The sequence below is a fragment of the Sinocyclocheilus rhinocerous genome, unplaced genomic scaffold, assembly GCF_001515625.1.
Source record: "Sinocyclocheilus rhinocerous isolate Xijiao unplaced genomic scaffold, SAMN03320098_v1.1 scaffold1956, whole genome shotgun sequence".
NCBI lineage: Eukaryota > Metazoa > Chordata > Actinopteri > Cypriniformes > Cyprinidae > Sinocyclocheilus > Sinocyclocheilus rhinocerous.
In genome coordinates this window covers 1,008,284-1,028,488 of record NW_015638932.1, presented here as the reverse complement: position 1 = coordinate 1,028,488, position 20,205 = coordinate 1,008,284, and the positions used below count along the sequence as shown (strand labels likewise).

Genomic DNA, 20,205 nt, shown 5'->3' with positions numbered 1-20,205 from the left:
AAAAGAGCTGTTAGTAAATCAAGTGATTTAATTTACATCAGTAAACAAACATTAGTCAGTATAAGCACTTTTTTTTACTCTGCACACATACGAGCAGCATGCACTCTAAAAAATGGGTTGGCTCTAAAAAAAAAAAAATCCTCAACCTTTTGCATCAATCTTTTTGAGTTAGGCTACTTATGATGAAATTGTTACACATTTTTGAAAGTTGATTATTCAAAAATATTAAATTGTTCCAACTATCTGAATTTGTGGCCCTAGAACCAATTAATCCAATTATTTTATTATTATTCTTTTTTTTTTTTTCAAGAAAAAAATCACCAGCTTACATAACACATTCTAGCCTATAAGTTATTTGGCATAATAAACATGTAAAATATTAGTATTTATCTAATGTAGCCACCAACAACCAAACCACCAGCACTTTCAGCACAATGATATAACCACAAACTTCAACATAACAGAAATTCTTTTAAATATCAAACATAACAGCATTAAACACGAAATTTCTTTCCCTTCACTAAAAACACAAAACATAAAATAAAACTTATTTTCAATATTTATTTTCCTTGTCCAGTCCTATGCAAAGCAGGCTGGGAACTAAAAACCAACTGCCCAAATTCCAAAGTTAATTAGAATTAGAAATTTACATTAAGTTACTGCAATTTAATTTAAGAAAATTAATTAACACAGTTCTGTCATGACAACTCTGGGAGAGTTTAGCTTGGTAATATACATGCAAGGGAAAATCAACGGTTTGCCGTGCATTGAAGGATTTTAAATGCACGACGTGGAGGCCAAGAACCACCCGATGCGAATGTAAGGTTATGCAATATAACAATAGTAATAAACAAAATATTGTTATTATCATTTTACAGATTTTTATTTCTAAACAAAATGTAAGCTAAAGGGAATATGTATAGTATTTTAATGTACACACAATATGTTACGCACAGAACAATTTGATCAACAATCAGAAAGATCAGATCATATTAATATAAACATATGCCCTTCTTGTCTTTACTGTACAGTAAAATACATACAAAAAAATCTGACTTTATCCATCTTACCACTGAGTTATTTTATCCAAGGCAAATTCTGACAGTGACTAGGCCTACTTCTCAACCCGTTCTTTGAATAATCAATAAAAATGTACTAAAAAGCTTCTTTGTCAAGAAATTTACACACGAGTGAACAATTACACATCCCAATGGCTCATTTCAACCTTGTCCCCTGAGTTTAGTGTCAGTCCTATAAAATAAGCAAGCTCCTTTGTCCCTTTAGTTGAACTGAAGTTGTACAGTACAGAAATCTATTGCATCTACGCAATAACTAGCACTCCACATATACAGCATAAGAAAATGATCTTGAAACACACACATGATCATAAAGAAAGTAAAAATGTGCACACATGTCAGAAATTAATATTAAAATTGACAAAAATATTTTCCCCCCTCTGCCTAGAACTTAATCCTAAATTTAAACAATCTTAGTCTTTATAGAAATTCAAATATCAGTATTTACTGTTACACAATGGCACCAGAAACATAATTATTTACTTTCAAACTAAATGCATTTACAATTTGTTCTGGTGTAGATCATATTTACAACTACAAGCAGTTTTCAGATGTTCTCTATTACCAACAACAGAAAATCGGAAGCATCAGAGAACCAATGCAACTGGAGAAAATCCACTTAAATGACTTAAATAAAATAAACCCATTGTACATTCAGCATAATGAAGTTATAGTAGTGAAAGGAGCCATCATTGTCAGAGCATATAATGCACAGTAACACCTCTGCCAGTCTTATTACTCTCTCATTTATGGCCATATTAATTAGCGATATAAATGCACTTTGAGGGAAAAGAGAGGGAAGTAATTGCAAAGAAATATAAAATTAGACTTAAATAAATAAATAAATAAATAAATAAATAAATCCTTAGGCAATATGGGCCACTTTTAAGAACTGGCAAAAACATAATATGATATTGAATAATTATCATCTAACATGTCAAAACAGCATTGGACGAGCTTAAAATACACACAAAACCAGGTCTGATTGCATGTCCCAAGTGTCTAATGTCCCTTGTGTCCTGCAGCGGATGTTTGTGGCTGTAGTTTCTCAGATTTCCTGTCTTTTGTCTCCGTGTCAGAGATGTATTCACTGTAACTTTGGATCATTTTAATGCATCATTGCTCAATAAAAATATAAATTTCTTAAAAATCTTTCAACTCATGAACAGTAGTGTAATTCCACAGCATTACCAAAACTTGCTAAAGCAATTCAACAACTTCTCAACAAGAAATTATAAAAACACCAGGCAAAACTGGGATAATTCCCTCATTGTCTACGCATTCTACCATAATGCACTGGTGATGTTGTACCTCATCGAGGAGGATGATTTGTGGCGCTTTGAGGATGGTGCGAGCAATGGCGACTCTCTGCTTCTCTCCTCCGCTCACCTTTAGCCCTCTCTCACCCACCTGAGTGTCATAGCCTGCAAATAAATATCAATTAGGAATATCAGCTATAATCTAAATATTATACAGTCTCAAAATGGATGGCATACTAGTGTTATTTTAGTATCACTAATGGCGCTTTTCCACTGCATGGTACGGCACGGTATGGCTCGGTATGGTTCACTTTTGGGGGGTTTTCCACTGGGTACAGTACCTGGTACTTTTTTTAGTACCACCTCGGTTGAGGTTCCAAGTGAACCGTACCGTTACCAAAACGTGTGTAAACTCTGCTGACAGAACCGCTAGATTTAAATCAGCACAGCCGGAAGGATCGAATGCAACTGTTTTGAACGAGCGCACCTTTTTTAACAACTAAAAAAAATGTTAGTTTTTATTCATATTCATTTGAATTTTAGTTAAAGTTTTAGTAATTTAGTTGTATGTTTTTGCCATTTCATTACTTTTTGTCTTTTTAAAATGTGTCTACAGTATATAGTTTTTATTCATTTTATTTTATTACTTATTTTAGTACATTAAGTTAAAATTAGAAATGTTGCCTTAGCAAAGAGAAAAAAAACGTTTCTTTTATTTCAAGTATGTTTTTTATTTCAAATGTTTTTTTTATGGTTTTAGTCTTAGTTATTTATAATTAGGGTTGGGCCGATAGACGATGCCATCGTCCATCGCCGATGGCTAACAGACATCATGATGTTGAGCCGGGACGAGTGTAGGCGCGAGGTGAATGTTGTGACAGAGCGAGTTAAGTAGTTGACACTGCGCATGTGTCGAGCTCATCCGTCCCAAGCGGCAACCTTCCGGTCTAAATGCCTAAATTTACAGCAGAAAAAAACATGTTTACAGCCTGGTTCAAAAAATGATTTTGGTTTATATAGCTAATTTTGCCCTTCATGACAACTGGGAGGGGGGTGAATTTTTTTTAGAACTCATCCGTTTAATTATTTTAAGCCTTAAAGTTCTGCATAATTAAGGGCGTGGCCACTTGAGTGACAGGTGGATTGCCGCTGCTGTCACCACCGTCGAGCTAGGTGGGCGTGGTTTCAGCAACCAGCTCCTGCCTCTTTGCCCATTTTTGATTATCCGGGAGTGACGCGCGGTGACGCGCTGCCAAGTTGGCGATGGCCGGCTCCGCCCACTTTGAGCTTCAAAGACGGTCTTCAGAAACCTACGGGTGACGTCACGGACACTACGTCCATGTTTTTATACAGTCTATGGTCCGTCCGTGCTTCTGCAGTTGAGTATACCATGATGTCATCGTCCATTGTGATGTTTCACTGTAGACATCGTCTGATGCCAATTTAGTAGACATCGCCCAACCCTATTTATAATAACTCTGTGGCATACAAAAACTAAATGAAATGCTCTGTCCATTGCGATGATCTAAAATAATCTTATCACATTTTATATTAATTTTCTACCGTTTAATTATGCTTTCAATGCCGAAAAGTTGTGGATTTTTGTGTACAATGAAATGGTTCTCACCATCCGGGAAGGTTATGATTTTGTCATGGATGTCAGCGGCAGTCGCAGCCTCCTCCACCTCCTGGTCAGTAGCAGTAACTCGGCCGTAGCGGATGTTGTCTCGAATGTTGTCATTAAACAGGACGGTATCCTGAGGGACGACGCCAATGTGAGCGCGTAGAGAGGACTGCTTCACCTGAGACACAACCAGACGAATGAATTAAGAGCTTACCATATTTAGTGCAAAACAAATGTGAAACATAAAATACAGGAACTCAATTCATTGAGACAGGATTTTAAAGGGAATGATTGGGTGTCCTTCTGTGTTTGTATCAATGACAGCTTCACCTTTGAGATGTCTTGGTCGTCTATCTTTATACACCCTCCCTGAACGTCATAAAAACGGAAAATCAGACGAATGATGGTGCTCTTTCCTGATCCAGACTGTCCAACCTGAAATAAACCAAAACAATCCTAAAGTGGTTACACATACACTAGCGGACAAAAGTTTGGAATAATTCAGATTTCTTCATTCTATCATGCTGATTTGGTGCTCAATTATTAATAATGGTTCTTATTATTATCAGTGTTTGCTGCTTAACATTTTTGTGGAAATTGCAAAATTTTCTCAGGATTATTGTATGAATATAAAGTAAAAAAAACTCCCATTAAATAAAAAGTCTTTTGCAACATTATAAATGTCTTTACTGTCACTTTTGATCAATTTAATCCATCTTTACTAAATAAAAGTATTAATATCTTTATGTATTTAAAAAAAATCTTACTTACCCAAACTTTTAAATGGTAGTATATCATAGTTTGCACAAAAATATTAAGCAGCACAACTGTTTTCAACATTGATAATAAGAAATGTTTATTAAGGAGAATAGAATAGACTTACAAGTGCAACTGTTTGACCGGGAAGTACGGTAAAAGAGACATCTTTTAGAATCTCCTTGCTGCAAAAATATCCACATCATATGAAATAAAAGCTGAATGAATATTGCAGTAGTAAATTCTCAGCTTGTTCACTGCTCATTGAAATATTTCTAAGGTTTTTATTTTATTACATTTTATTAAAAAAAATAAATATATATAATTAAATTCTGTATTGGTTTGTTTGTTTTGTTATTTAATGCCTTGTCACTTTGTTACACATTTGATCTCACTACCAGAATAAAAATGTTCTCAAGCCATTAAAACCACCACAATCAAATAAAATATGCTTTGGGAATGATTGGGTGTCCTTCTGTGTTTGTATCAATGACAGCTTCACCTTTGAGATGTCTTGGTCGTCTATCTTTATACACCCTCCCTGAACGTCATAAAAACGGAAAATCAGACGAATGATGGTGCTCTTTCCTGATCCAGACTGTCCAACCTGAAATAAACCAAAACAATCCTAAAGTGGTTACACATACACTAGCGGACAAAAGTTTGGAATAATTCAGATTTCTTCATTCTATCATGCTGATTTGGTGCTCAATTATTAATAATGGTTCTTATTATTATCAGTGTTTGCTGCTTAACATTTTTGTGGAAATTGCTAAATTTTCTCAGGATTATTGTATGAATATAAAGTAAAAAAAACTCCCATTAAATAAAAAGTCTTTTGCAACATTATAAATGTCTTTACTGTCACTTTTGATCAATTTAATCCATCTTTACTAAATAAAAGTATTAATATCTTTATGTATTTAAAAAAAATCTTACTTACCCAAACTTTTAAATGGTAGTATATCATAGTTTGCACAAAAATATTAAGCAGCACAACTGTTTTCAACATTGATAATAAGAAATGTTTATTAAGGAGAATAGAATAGACTTACAAGTGCAACTGTTTGACCGGGAAGTACGGTAAAAGAGACATCTTTTAGAATCTCCTTGCTGCAAAAATATCCACATCATATGAAATAAAAGCTGAATGAATATTGCTTATTTGTGACCCAAATTTTTCTAATAATAATAAAATAAACAATAGAAACGAATACGACTGAAGCTGCTAACCCTTGCGTGTAGCTGAAGAAGACATTCTCAAACTCTACTTTTCCCTGTGTGTAGTTGAGGTTTCCTGCGTTGACATCATCCTTCACCTAAATCAAATCATCATGTCATTAATTATACAAAAGCTTCTATCAAATACATTTCAATGAAAAATTCATCCACTCACCTCTTCTTCCTCAGTGAAGAGCTTGAACATGCTTTCCATATCAATGAAAGAGTTCTGGATCATTCTTTTACAGGAAAGATACACGTTTACTGTTTGTTCTTTTAAAAAATATATATGTATCTATACACTGACGATAAACTATTAACCAAGACAAAAGCCTCATACCTGTAGTATGTTCCAAACCAGTTGAGAGGAGTGTAAAGCTGGATGATGTACGTCACAAACAGCACATAATCTCCTACCTGGAAGACCATGATGAGTTAAATGTAGTCACATGACAATAAAACTTGTATATATATATATTAAAAAAAATAAATATATATAATTAAATTCTGTATTGGTTTGTTTGTTTTGTTATTTAATGCCTTGTCACTTTGTTACACATTTGATCTCACTACCAGAATAAAAATGTTCTCAAGCCATTAAAACCACCACAATCAAATAAAATATGCTTTAGATAAAGTAAACTCTGACAGTGAACTCACAATCACAATCTCATAAATCCCTGGTTGAGAACCGCTGAAATGAAGTTATGTAGTAGATTAGCCAAGCTGTAGGCTGTTTATGAAGCAACATTCACATTTTTCTGCTATAAACCATAGCTTATTTGGTGGCTTCAGAATTAACTGCCAATGGTCTGATATCTGAGGTGTCCTGACTGTTCATACCTGAAACTTTCCCTCTGTCACGAAGTACGCACAGAGCAGAGATCCGGTCAAAAGACCCAAACCGATGATGAGGTTCTGCGTTTGATTTAAGAACGCCAGAGAGGCGTTGGTCTTCCACTCCGATACCTAAGCAAAAGAAAAAGTGGCATTTATTTATATTACAGTGAGCTCTTCAACATTAAATTCATTTCAAATCAAATACAGATGAAATATAACAAATATTGTGTGGATCGCAGTCTAAAAACATTTAAAAAAATGTTTTACCTGATATTTCATGATAGCATCCTCAAAGCGTCTTACTTCATAAACCTCTGCATTGTAATATTTCACCTGTTGACAATATCATAATTCAATCACAGCATATTCAATGCTTTATTATGTGCATTATATTGCATTTCACAATACTACATATTGCATATTTTTTATAGCACGCATTCTGATGCCTTCGTTAAACAAAGAGAGAACAAAGCAAAGCCATACCGTCTCAAAGTTCAATAAAGAGTCCACAGCTTTTGATTTGGCATTGTTATCTTGTGTGTTCATATCTCGTCTGTATTTCGTTCTCCATTCAGTGATTACAATAGTGAGAGCTGACAGAGACACAGATAACAACAATTAATCAATAAATCAAAGGCTATAATCTATGTATTTCCATTCTTCTTTCATTAGTGACTCCTGAGACGAAAGAATCAAAAACAATCCTGCAGAGTCTAGGTATGTTCAGAACTACTGTACACACTATTTGTGCAGTATGCAGTATAATTTTCACATTTTGTGAGTTAATTGTGAAGTAATATCAACTGCAGTTTCAAAATAAAAAATTTTATTAACAAAATCAAAAGAGAGACCAATTGCAAAAGAAGCGGCATAATGAGGTACATTGACTGATATTTTAGCATTATTTATATACTACTTAAGTATTTTTTTTTTTAAATATTAGCTTGAATTAGCTTTTATTTTATATTTTAAGTTTTCACTGTAATTTTGTTCATTTTTTTTGTAATTTGTTATGTGCTTATGTCATTTTTGACATCTATTTAGCTTTATTTTTATTTCAGTTTTAGTTTTAGTAATTTTAGTACTTTAGTTGTGAAGGCAACATTTCAAATTTTTTAATTACGTTTTTAAAGTTTTGAATAAAATATTCATATTTTATTATTATTATTTTTGTTTATTTCAATTACCTGAACATTATTTTTAATACTTTTAATTTTAATTAACAATAACAACACTGGTGTGACATAAATATAGCATAAATGTTTGCCTGCTGCATTCTGTTTCATATACTACACTTACAGAAGGCAGTATATTGCATGTTATAAAACAGACAGTTCCGGTCCTTGATTCTGATTGGCTGAGCCACGTTTGAAGCTGTTGTAAATTACTCTACAAACATACACCTTTGTTTACGTTTGTGTGTTGCTCGGCAACCACTTTGTTGCAACCACAACTGATTCTGAGGAACTACATTAATTGGTGGATTGAATGTTTTTATTAATATCATTACACTTTATTTGCTCTGTTTTATTTTGTGAACGTATATGGAATAACCGTTTTATAAAAGCAATAAGCCCCATGAAGCTGTGGTTTACAGTGAATTTATAACAATGCCCCTTAGCTGTTATAAATTCACTGTAAACCACGGCTTCTTGGGGCTTATTGCTTTATTCTGCACAGTAGCATTCAAGCAGTATTCAATTTAGCCATTATCCTAACCTCCAGTTACACACCTGAACCAGTTAGACAAGGTATTCAAGTTTAACTTAAAATGTAAGTGTTAAATGTTTTGAACAAAACTCAAAATACAAGACCTTTGGTTATATTAATAAATAAATAATTACTTTAAGTAATGAAGTTATACTAAAACCAATCCCACATGAAAAGAAACCAGAAAAGAAGCAACTACAGCATCTTCAGCAATGTGTGTGTTCATGTATTCACATTTAGAAATGACAATTGTTAAATACTTACTGAGGTAAAGGGCCATGCAAACGAAGACTATGAGGCCAAACCAGGCATTAAAATTGGATATGAAATAGACAATGGCAATGACAATGTCAGCAATAGTGGGGAAGATGCTGAACACGATGTAGCTGTTGGAAAAAAAACAAAAAATATATATTTAAAGATCATACAAACTGAGATCACTTTTACTGCGAAAGCATACTATCGGCTCTTAAGTTTTATATGCATGCATGCTAATGCATCCAAGATTAACATTGCACACAGACCTAGTTGACCTTGTTTATACTTGCATTTAAATGCAAACAGCTTGAGGTAAGAAGGTCTCTGGTATCAAGATGCAGTATAATATAAAGCTAATGTTAATTTTAAAACTTTTTTTTTAGCTCTCACCTCAGCAGGTTGTTGATAGATGAGGTTCCTCTGTCGATGCTTCTCAGGACGTCCCCTGTGCGGCGACCCAGGTGCCAGCGCAGAGACAGAGAGTGCAGATGAGCAAAGAGACGCACTTGGACCATGCGGTTAGTGTACTGCTGCACTCGAATCCACAAGAACGAACGCATGTTACTCACAAACCCAGACGCACCTGCAGATGGAAACAAATGAAGATCAGATTGTGGTCAGATTCTAAAGAATATTCCATGCCATGCTACAAAGATATCATTAAATGAGGAGATGTTCCCTCACCAGCTCCACCTCCCTGCAAGAACTTCAGGAGTCCGTAAACACACACTGTAGTCGCCAGAGTCTTCCAAGAGCTCCCATCTGTCAGCTGGTTCACTGTGACAGGAGGAAATCAATGTGTTAGCATGTAAAAGAGATTAATAATCAATTTTAAAAAGTCTCCAAATCTGCAAAAGGGTAACTAAATGTAACAAATCATGTAAAAACCTTTATTGGAAAATTAAACAACATTTGATAAAACTTTGATAATTACCTTAATCTTTTAAACAACCAAGAAGAAGATTTTTACTTTTCATAAAAATCACCAGTCAAGTGTGTTCCTGTGGCTCAGTGGTAGAGCATTGCATTAGCAGCACAAAAGGTCGTGGGTTCAATTCCCAGGGAAATGTATAGCCTGAATGCACTGTAAGTCGCTTTGGATAAAGCGTCTGCTAAATGCATAAATTATTATAATTTATTATTATTATTATAAAGTTCCCAAATCTATGTATCAGCATATGAGAATGTATTGTGCATGTTATTTTTTGACAGACACTGATGTTGTGATATGATCGATGAATGATGTGGATTTAAAAAAAGATGGATTTTAAGGTAACAATTATTTATTGTTTTACTGTATAAGTGATTGATGTTCATGAGTGTATTATGTTGATGTTTTTAGTACTAATATTCCAACCGACAGCCAGCCAAAGTTTTTGACAGAAGCGTCAGTAATTATAAAATGTGCAGGAGAATTTTTATTTTTTTTGTGTAGTTCATTATATTTATTTTAGGGAATGAAGTTTTTTTCATGGCTTAAATAATTACATGTTACTCAGAGACTGACATGTTACATTCATCTGTCAAATTCGTTGACTTTTGAAAAGCAAGTATTTTTTTCCCTGTCCAATTTTGATGTACAAAGTTGTTGTTGTTTTTGTCTCCTGTAACAAAATCTTTTATTTAAACCCATGAAAACCCAGATATTTTTGTAAATTATGAAAAATCACTTTTTAAAACGGTTGTTTCATTATTACACCTGTTGGAAACTCAGAAGCGAAGACCAGGAGACTCTTGGGTATCGTCAGCAGGACTCTTAATTGAGAACGTGCTGTGTGGTGCTGCAGTCATCAAAAGTCTAACTAAGGCAGTGTAGTTTATAAACATTTAGGGGGCAGTACTTAGAAATGGAGACAAAGCAACTGGGCAACTATATATATATATACACTGAACAAAATTATAAACGCAACACTTTTGTTTTTGCCCCCATTTTTCATGAGCTGAACTCAAAGATCTAAGACTTTTTCTATGTACACATTTGTCTTATTTGTCTTTATTATTGCTATTTGATTATCCTGAGATAATTACAATAGTAAATGCAATAATATTAATAATAATAATAAGTTGTATACATCTAATACAAATAACACAAAATATCAGACAAACCCATTTCTACAAATTAACTGTACAGAAAAAGTAAATAAATAAAAAAGGGCTCAAATTTTAATTTAATTTATATTATATATATATCTATTCCAAGCTTTTTCAATTATTTGAAAACTGGAGTATTTTTGTAAATGCTTATTTAGGAAAGTCTGGCAAATTTGTTGCCATTTTTAAAAAATGCATTTAACTTCTGCATTCAACATTCAAAGTTTAAAGCAAGACTAGAGTGAGTAAAGTAAAACTGCCACGTCATGAAGTGTCGCAAAAACTGTTATCTGATTGGTCAATCTTAAACGGTCGGGGTGTGGCTAATGCAGGTAGGAAGGAATGCAGCTAGAAATGACCATGACTCAACAATATTTACACATGTCACTGCCTGCTATTTAAATACACATAATGACTCAACAATATTGCTAATGACCATCAAGACAGAATTGACAAAATTGCAGTAATTTGTTGGATCCTCTATTTATCGTAAATTTCACACAGTTACCATAATGCTGATTCATGCCGTGTGAGCAGCATTCCCACGTCATCACTTTGAAATATTTCCACTTCAGACAGAACAATGGCATCAGTGCCAAAGGTTATGATACAGAAATACAAGATAATACAATATAAAATACATAAAAAGCACTAAAAAGTACCCTATGTACTACAATCTGCATAACTTGACAAAACTTGACAAGTAACTTGACAAAACTCAACATGAATGAAGTTTAGGAGAAATAAGCCATTACTTTTCACCTGGTGGATGATAAACAGGCAAAAAACAAACAAACATGTACTTAAGATTATTGCAACAAATCATCATTAACATAAACAGTCAGTCTCCCTAACCAATCACACACACACGTACCTGTTGATCAGACTTTTCCAGAGTCCACCACCACTGAGGGCTCATCCAAGACACAAACGCCAGGTTTTCAGCCGCAAATGCTACGGCCCAGTACAGCAACAGTACCGTACTGTGTCCTCTGGTTCTGTCCCGCACCAGAACCCTCCTCCTCTCCAGATGAAGCAGGGCCATGGCCCAAATCCAGCCCAGCATGGAGAGACAGCCAGACAGAACCACGTATCCCGGTAGCTCTCCGCTCCGAGTGATTCGAAACACCATCCAGCCCTGAGCCTGCAGGACGAGCAGCACTGACAGGCCCACTTGGAGCCGGTAAAGTCGAGAGCGAGGGATGAACTTGGGCTCCATGTCTGTGCCGTAGCGTCTGTAGCATATACACAGAAAAGTGCCGAAGAGGAAGGAGAGGGTGAGGAGGACGGATGGCACCAGGGTGAAGTAGAAGCAGAGAGTCAGACCGCCCTCCACCCAGACATGCTGCATGGACACTCCCGCTTCACAGTAACTCTTTATCTCCACCATGATGATGATGGTGGTGGTGGACCCACAAAAATAATATCTGGAAAAAACAAAATGGTGAGGAACCAAATTAACTTTTATTTCCCACGACAAAAACATACTGTGGCAGTACAATAGTATAGGGATGGTAATGGCAATACCATGGTACTGTATGGTTTCCATATTCATATACTACAGTGTTTACTCCAAGGTATTTACTACAAGTTACAAAAAATACCACAGTAATGTCATGTACATGTGGAAAATGTTGTATTTTCACGGGGCATGTGCAAAGAAATAAGTATTACCATGGTACGTGCCCCAAAATGGTACTACTGTAGTAAATTTACACAGTACTGTGGCTGTACCATACCATGGTACTACCAGCGTTATTATAGATAAACTAACGTTAAACTAAAACTAAAACTGAAATAATTTTTAAAAAATCATTACTTCAAATAAAATGGAAAAACTTAGCAAGAAAACATTTCTCATGTTTATTTTGTTTAACTTGATGTAGTAAAACAGAGTTTCCCAAACTGGGGTTCGCAAACCCCTGGGGGTTCGCGAGGGAATTGCAGGGGGTTCGTGAGTTGATGACAAGCAGATAATTAAAATATAATGATTTTTTTTTAAATTAAACAAATAATAGGCTACGTAATATTAAAATAAAAAAATCTAAATAAAACTTACTAACAAAAATATATATTATTTGTTTAATTTGCATCATGTGACCAACGTCATGACAACGGACACGATATCAGAAAACCGCGAAGTCACGCAAAATGGACAGGTTCGTTTCATGCACAAATAAAAGAAAATTCCCAGAAGGTCCAAGCACAAGCCAGCACAAAAAAGTACCAAAGCAAGCACCGTAAGTACAATGAGGACTACATCAAATTCGGATTTACATCCATAGACGGTGCTAATGGCAAGCCCTCTCCCATGTGCGTTATATGTATGGAGCTGAGATTATCTCGGTACCGTATCTACTTGGTTTGCATCTGTTTCTCCAGTATGACGATTTAATCGGTCTTTACTGCACGGTTCTGTACACTTTTAGTTCACTGCTCAATGCAACGATACCTTCAAAATGGCGCCTCGGTGACGTCACACATAATAAACGCACGTGACTGACAAAGACCGATTCCTGCCGCAGTCGATATAAATGCGAAATTATGTTCGGACCAAAGCAGGCTAAAAAAGTTACAAAAAATACCACTCTCCGATAACACTGTTTCCAGGAGAATTTCAGAAATGGCAGATGACATTGAAGCATAGCTAATTGATAGACTTAAAAATGGAACTCCGTATGTAGGCCTAGATGTGGCAAGTCAAGCCCAACTGCTGGTTTTTATTCGCTATGTTTGGGAGAACAAAATCAATGAAGACGTTTTGGGGTGTTTTATCCTGCCAGAAAGAACAACAGGAGCTGAGATTTTTGACGTAATCAATCGATTCATGACATCAAAAGGACTTAGTTGGGAGAACTGCATTGGCAGGCATATGCACCGACGGAGCTAAAGCAATGACAGGCTCAAGGAAGGGATTCATTGCAAGAGTTAAGCAGGTGTCACCCAATATTGTGGCAACGCATTGTGTTACACAGAGAAGCACTCGCATCAAAAGAACTGTGCCCGGATCTGAATGAAGTGCTTATTTCTGTTGTTAAAATTGTCAGCTTCATTAAGACACGACCATTAAATGTTCGTATTTTCTCGGCACTCTGCGCTGATCACCATGGACTTCTTTTACACTCAGAGGTCCGCTGGCTATCTCGTGGATCCGTTTTGTGGCGAGTTTTTGAGCTGCGCAATGAGATCGCTCAGTTTTTATCCGATCAGAATTCGAACTCGGCCACACACTTCAAGGACGCTGCATGGAACGCAAAACTTGCATACTTGGCAGATGTGTTTGATGAACTGAATAAACTTAACACTAGTATGCAGGGTCCCCATACAAACATCCTGGACCTGTCCGACAAAATCAACGGATTTACAGAGAAGGTTCGACGCTGGATAGAACGTGTGAGAAATGGAGTAACAGAAATGTTTCCCTGCTACACAGAGCTGAATGATGGAGAGAGAGTGGACATCTCGGACACAATCTGTGCTCATCTCACTGTGCTTGTTGATGGTTTCAGAAAATACTTTGGTGATGTGGAAAATGACTTGAAAACAGACAAAGACTGGATCAGAGATCCATTTACAAATGTCAGTACAAACATCTCTCATAGTTTAACTGTGACAGAGGAGGACAAGTTAATTGATCTCAGCAATGACAGTTTTCTGCATCAGAATTTCCAGAATTGTGGACGTGATATAACATCATTTTGGTTGAGCCCTGTTGTTTTGTCAACATATCCAGAGCTCACATAAAAGGCACTAAAGATACTCTTGCCTTTTGCAACTACATACTTGTGTGAGAGTGGGTTTTCAGCCCTGGGCTCCACTAAAACAAAGCAAAGAGCAATGCTTGATGTCTGAGATGAGATGAGGGTGTGCCTGTCAAAGATTGCCCCCAGAATTGATGATTTGTGCAAGGCTCACCAAGCACACCTGTCACATTAAAAGGACACCTGTCACACTGAATGTCTACCAGTGTATATAGACGTTATTTCCATTACAATTTAACTTTTTTTTTTTCTCAAAGTAAAGAAATGTTACAGGTTTATTCAAATGTAGTGTAAAAGTGAAAACTTAAATGTATAATAAGAAAACCCCCATTTGGGAAATCCTGCATTAAAAGATTTCTAAATTATAGTCCAGTGTGAAAAAAAGTAATGTGTAATAAAGTTATTTTACATTATATGTTATTTGAATTGTACTAATATGAAATTGTATATGTTCAAATGTGTTATAACAATAAATACTACTGATTAAAACTTTTAAAAGGATAAATAATAAATATTTTTGAAGTAAACATGCAAATGTGCTATTAAATTATTGAAATATATACTTCAAATCTCTGGGGGTACTTTAAGTAAATTATTTGGTCAAAGGGGTTCGGCTGACAAAAAAGTTTGAAAACCCCTGTAGTAAAATAACTAAAACTATATAAAACTTTATTTTAAAAAAATACATATTTTTAACAATACTAATAAAAATGACAAAAATACACAATAAAATTACTAAAACTTTAACTAAAATTAAAATGAAAATGGAAAATCTAATAAAAAATATTTAATATTTTATATATAATATTATATAACAAAACTATAGGCCTAATAGATAATAAAATAACACTGCATAGTACAGTGACACTACTAGTGGTGCAAAATGATTAACATATTCATATACCCTGGTATTTACATGCAACCCAAGGTACTTCATATAATACCAGGGTATTACTATGGTACATGAAAAAAAAACAACAACAATAAACCCTGAAACCTTTTAAAATTACATATTTATTAAACTGAATAAAAATATCAATATATATTTTTAATATCAATATATTATATAATATTTTTATTGTTGATGATATTCTTGAGTCAGTCATTATAATAACAGCATTAAGTTACTTTCAAAGGTGTTTTCATTTTAGTTGACCATGGTACCGCCTCATATATAATATAATATAAATGATATTACTATATAATTATATTAATATTAATCGAAATTTGACCTACAGAAGGCAAACAGTTGTGACCAACTTACTAAAACGCTACCATGGTAAAATACAAGATTTAGTCGCATATGCGAGTGATTTACTCGCAATGAAGAGGGTTGAAATATATTGCATGCATAACACGGTACTGCCACGCTATTGTACCATGTCCAAAAAGGACAGTTCTTCTTTGTGAGAGTAATTTATTACCATGTATATCATACCACGGTATTAGCACCTGATACCACGTTAATAAAAACTTAGGACAGTAAGATTATGAACTAACCTTTTTCAAATGTCACTGAGATCCTTCTTCTCTTTCGAGTGCGTCCTTGAATAATTATCCCCTCAGATGAACGTTACTGCTGCTAAAACATTTAAACGTCTGTGTTTGCTGTCTGTCCTTGCAGTCATAAACTCACCTTGTTCAACTCCACTATCCATGCACAATAACATTGGGGCAGACAGACGTCACACTTCTCATGGTCCTAGTGCACTAAACATCCTACTCTTATGTACCGTCAACCGCTGGCATGGGTAGTGTAACTTTTCTCAGCGCTAATAAGAATGGTCCAATAGCACGTTGTTGTGATTACTCGATGATCGTTTATAAACAAATCAGGTTAATCATCGCGGTTATGGCAAGCCGGTTAACATTTAATGTATAAACCTGTTTCTGATGCAGAAAAGCTAGTTCATGCATTCATGACCTCTAGACTGGACTATTGTAATGCACTGCTAGCTGGTTGTCCTACATCTTCAATAAACAAGCTACAGGTGGTCCAAAATGCAGCTGCTAGAATCCTTACCAGGTCAAGAAAATATGATCATATTACCCCAATTTTACAGTCTCTGCACTGGCTACCTATTAAGTTCCGTATCAGTTACAAAATATTATTACTTGCCTATAAGGCCCTTAATGGGTTAGCTCCTGCGTACCTAACTAGTCTTTTACCACGCTACAATCCATCACGCTCCATAAGGTCGCACAACTCTGGACTTTTGTTAGTACCTAGGATAGCAAAGTCCACTAAAGGAGGTAGAGCTTTTTTGCATTTGGCTCCCAAACTCTGGAATAGCCTTCCTTATAACGTTCGGGGTTCAGACACACTCTCTCTGTTTAAATCTAGATTAAAGACACATCTCTTTGGCCAAGCATTCAAATAATGCATCTCATAATCTTAGTGCAGTTGATCAAATGCACATTATTATTCCTTAGCTTGGTTCCAGTTGTTCCATTTTTATTTTTTATTAATTTATTTTTGAAACTACTAGCCTACATGTTATTAGATACTAGTACTTAATTATTATATACTAGTATTTATTTATTAGATTGTACCTAATAAATAGACACTAATACATACTATGACAAACAAGTATTTATTCATTAGAATACTAGTTGTTATTATTACTGGTCTGAAGATGCTACGTTACGTTTAAAAGGGTGTATGGAATGTACAGATTGGACTGTTTTTATGGACTCTGGTTCAGACATTGATGAAGTAACAGATGTAATTTGTAGTTATGTGACATTTTGTGAGGATATGTTAATACCTGTGAAATCATTTAGGAAATTTCCAAACAACATAATAGTTGATTTCTGAATGACAGATCCTCATAATGGCTTAAAATTTGAAATGTGTTAGTTACAGCAGAATAGTTACTAGTAGTCATTATACTGAAGTAAGTATTAGTGTCTCATAAATAAATAAGAATTAGTATCTAAGGAATAAACAGTATCTTTAAAAAGTTGCTAGTACCTAAAGAATTAGCACGAGCACCAAAAGAATAAGCACTAGTAGCTAATTAATAAGTAATGGAATAGATAGCCTATACTAGTAGCAAAAAAATAAGTACTAGTAGCATGAAAATAGACACTAGAACATTTTAAAGATTACATGTTAACCCGGCTTGCCATATTGTGATTGCTGTGGATTTCCATTTGTATGTAAAATACCAAATGTGGGGATTCATTGATTAAAACGATTATACTTTTTGGAGCATAAATGTAAGACCAAAAACAAAACAAAAAGTCGTGTCTTACTGTATTTTGTATTTGAATGTGACTCAATGGAAGATTGTGCAGATGCGCCAAGCGCCTCCTGGAGGAATAAACTCACTTACATTACACAGGTGTTAATTGTGCATTTTTAGTTATTATTATTATTATCATTATTATTATTATTTTAACCCTTAAATGCATGAATGTTTCGCCAATCATTATTACATAGTCGGGTCTTTTGCGACCCAAATATAGTTGGGCAGGAAAAAATACTTACACATTTACATACCTCTAGCGACCCTATACACTTTTTACAAAAAAGTAATCAGAAAACAGGCATTCTTTTATATTTTACTATTTTTTTCTTGTTATATTGTTTATAATTAATAGATTGAGGAATACTAAGAAAGTTGATGTCTAACTTAAAAAAATGAAAGAGGGAGATGTCCCGGGTCGCTAAAGAGCCGAGGTATGCATTTAAGGGTTAAGAGACAGACTAAACAGCAACATTTTTTGTATAAAACCCAAACAGTTGCTAGTAGCCATTGTTTTTCCATATGGAAGTCAGTGGTTACTAACATCTGTTTGGTTACCAACATTCTTCAGAATATCTTGTTTGTGTTGAACAGAAGAAAGAAATTCATACAAATTTGAGACAACTTGAGGGTGAGTTAATGATGTCATTTTTGGCTGAACTATCCCTTTAAACATGCTCCTTCTTTTTGCTGCAAACTGGAATTTCACCAGCAGAGAGCAGTATTATACAGGATATGTTCGTCATGAACATGTGCAGTATACACTGCCTACACTACCCATAGTGTACCATTAGGTATACTACCTAACATTTTTGGTAGTATGTGTAACAGTATAAATAAAATGCATTTGCATTTAGCTATCTGATCAAATAATGAGTAAATAAGACAATTGCTGACATTACTACAGGTTCATTTATAACATAAAATGGAAGGTCAAGTTGTTGCATTGCACAGTATTATGTGCAGTGTGCTCTGTTGTAAGCCATCCAGATATTCCATGTATACAGGAAAATTACATATTGTACAAAAGATACTGTAGGCTACATATTATATACTGCAGCAATAGTAAGTGTAGTATAGCAGTGTGGTTTTGCAAACACAGGCTCTGTCTTTGTTCTGCATTGTGCTGAGGGTAAGTTTTTTTTTTTTACTTACTCCATGCTTCTGCACACTTAACACATGAAGAAAAAAACCCTGCCAGTCTATTTATTTAATTTCTTCTTGTCGTTTTGTATGTGTATAAGGTTTTTTTTTTTACTTACTCCATGCTTCTGCACACTTAACACATGAAGAAAAAAACCCTGCCAGTCTATTTATTTAATTTCTTCTTGTCGTTTTGTATGTGTATAAGGTTTTTTTTTTTACTTACTCCATGCTTCTGCACACTTAACACATGAAGAAAAAAACCCTGCCAGTCTATTTATTTAATTTCTTCTTGTCGTTTTGTATGTGTATATGTGTTTCTATTTGAATTACACAGGTTCATATTTGAAAAAAAAAAAAAAAGAATTAATCAGCAAATTTGCATCCTTATATCCTACAGAAATCAAAATTAAGATATGTGGACTTGTGAAACTGGAATAAAGAATAAAGAAAACAAGATTTGCTCACACAGAACATTTTTGAAAGCTGTGGGCAATTACAGTGGATTTTTCACAGGAATCAGTTTTTTTTTTCCAGTTCCTGTTCTTGTTTAGCACTGGAACATGTCTTAAGTATTATTAACAACACTTAAGTATCTTAAAAATACTTATAGTATCTTAATTATTCTAAACATCTACCATCTACCATGTTGTTAAGCATTTGTTCTGCACAGTTATTTTCTAATAAAATAACATGTTTAACCTATACATATATTCATACATGACTTAAGGGACACAATAATAATAATAATTATTATTATTATTAACATATTAATAGTTTGCCATAATTAATAAAACATATAATAATAATAAAGCATAACGACAACATTATTGTTTATTTAAAGAATAGTTTTAAGTATTATGAGAAGGGTATACACTTTGCAATAGAAGAAATATTCCAGAGGTACATGGTGCACAAAGGTCTTGTCGGTTTGAATATATGCTGTTATATAAAGAGAACATTCAGAATTATAGGGTCAAATTTAAGATTCAAAGGTCTTCACCTATTTGGATGTAACATCACAACCTGAATGGTTCAAATGTCTTTTAAAGATCGGTCTTAAAAGTCCAGCAAATGCTAAAAATGGAAAAGTATACTATTTTATTCCATGACCACACTCAAAAGTCATCACTTCAGAATCCAGAATTAGCTGCTGAAATGACCTCTGTGTTCATTCATTTTACAAAGACAATTAGCTAATCATTTCCTGAATAC

General features: G+C 34.4%; 1 protein-coding gene across 1 annotated transcript; it reads right to left on the bottom strand.

Annotated features, from left to right (window-relative positions):
- Nucleotides 1-2,297: 2,297 nt before the first annotated feature.
- Nucleotides 2,298-16,279, bottom strand: LOC107750068 (ATP-binding cassette sub-family B member 6, mitochondrial-like). Its single transcript, XM_016565325.1, has 15 exons — nt 16,097-16,279; nt 11,688-12,262; nt 9,429-9,521; nt 9,135-9,327; nt 8,751-8,872; nt 7,260-7,369; nt 7,044-7,109; nt 6,780-6,905; nt 6,277-6,353; nt 6,112-6,175; nt 5,949-6,034; nt 5,771-5,828; nt 5,218-5,322; nt 3,963-4,137; nt 2,298-2,500 (listed from the first exon to the last, which is right to left on the bottom strand). Exons 2-15 carry the CDS (start codon nt 12,223-12,225, stop codon nt 2,298-2,300), a joined length of 2,016 nt encoding a protein of 671 aa, XP_016420811.1. The 5' UTR covers nt 12,226-12,262; nt 16,097-16,279.
- Nucleotides 16,280-20,205: the final 3,926 nt, after the last annotated feature.

Coding starts and splice junctions, on each gene's coding strand:
- LOC107750068 (XM_016565325.1), bottom strand. CDS start 12,225: ATGGTGGAGATAAAGAGTTACTGTGAAGCGGGAGTGTCCATGCAGCAT. Junction 7,110..7,259: donor CTTTATTGAACTTTGAGACG/GTATGGCTTTGC, acceptor TATTGTCAACAG/GTGAAATATTACAATGCAGA. Junction 5,323..5,770: donor CCGGTCAAACAGTTGCACTT/GTAAGTCTATTC, acceptor GGTTTATTTCAG/GTTGGACAGTCTGGATCAGG.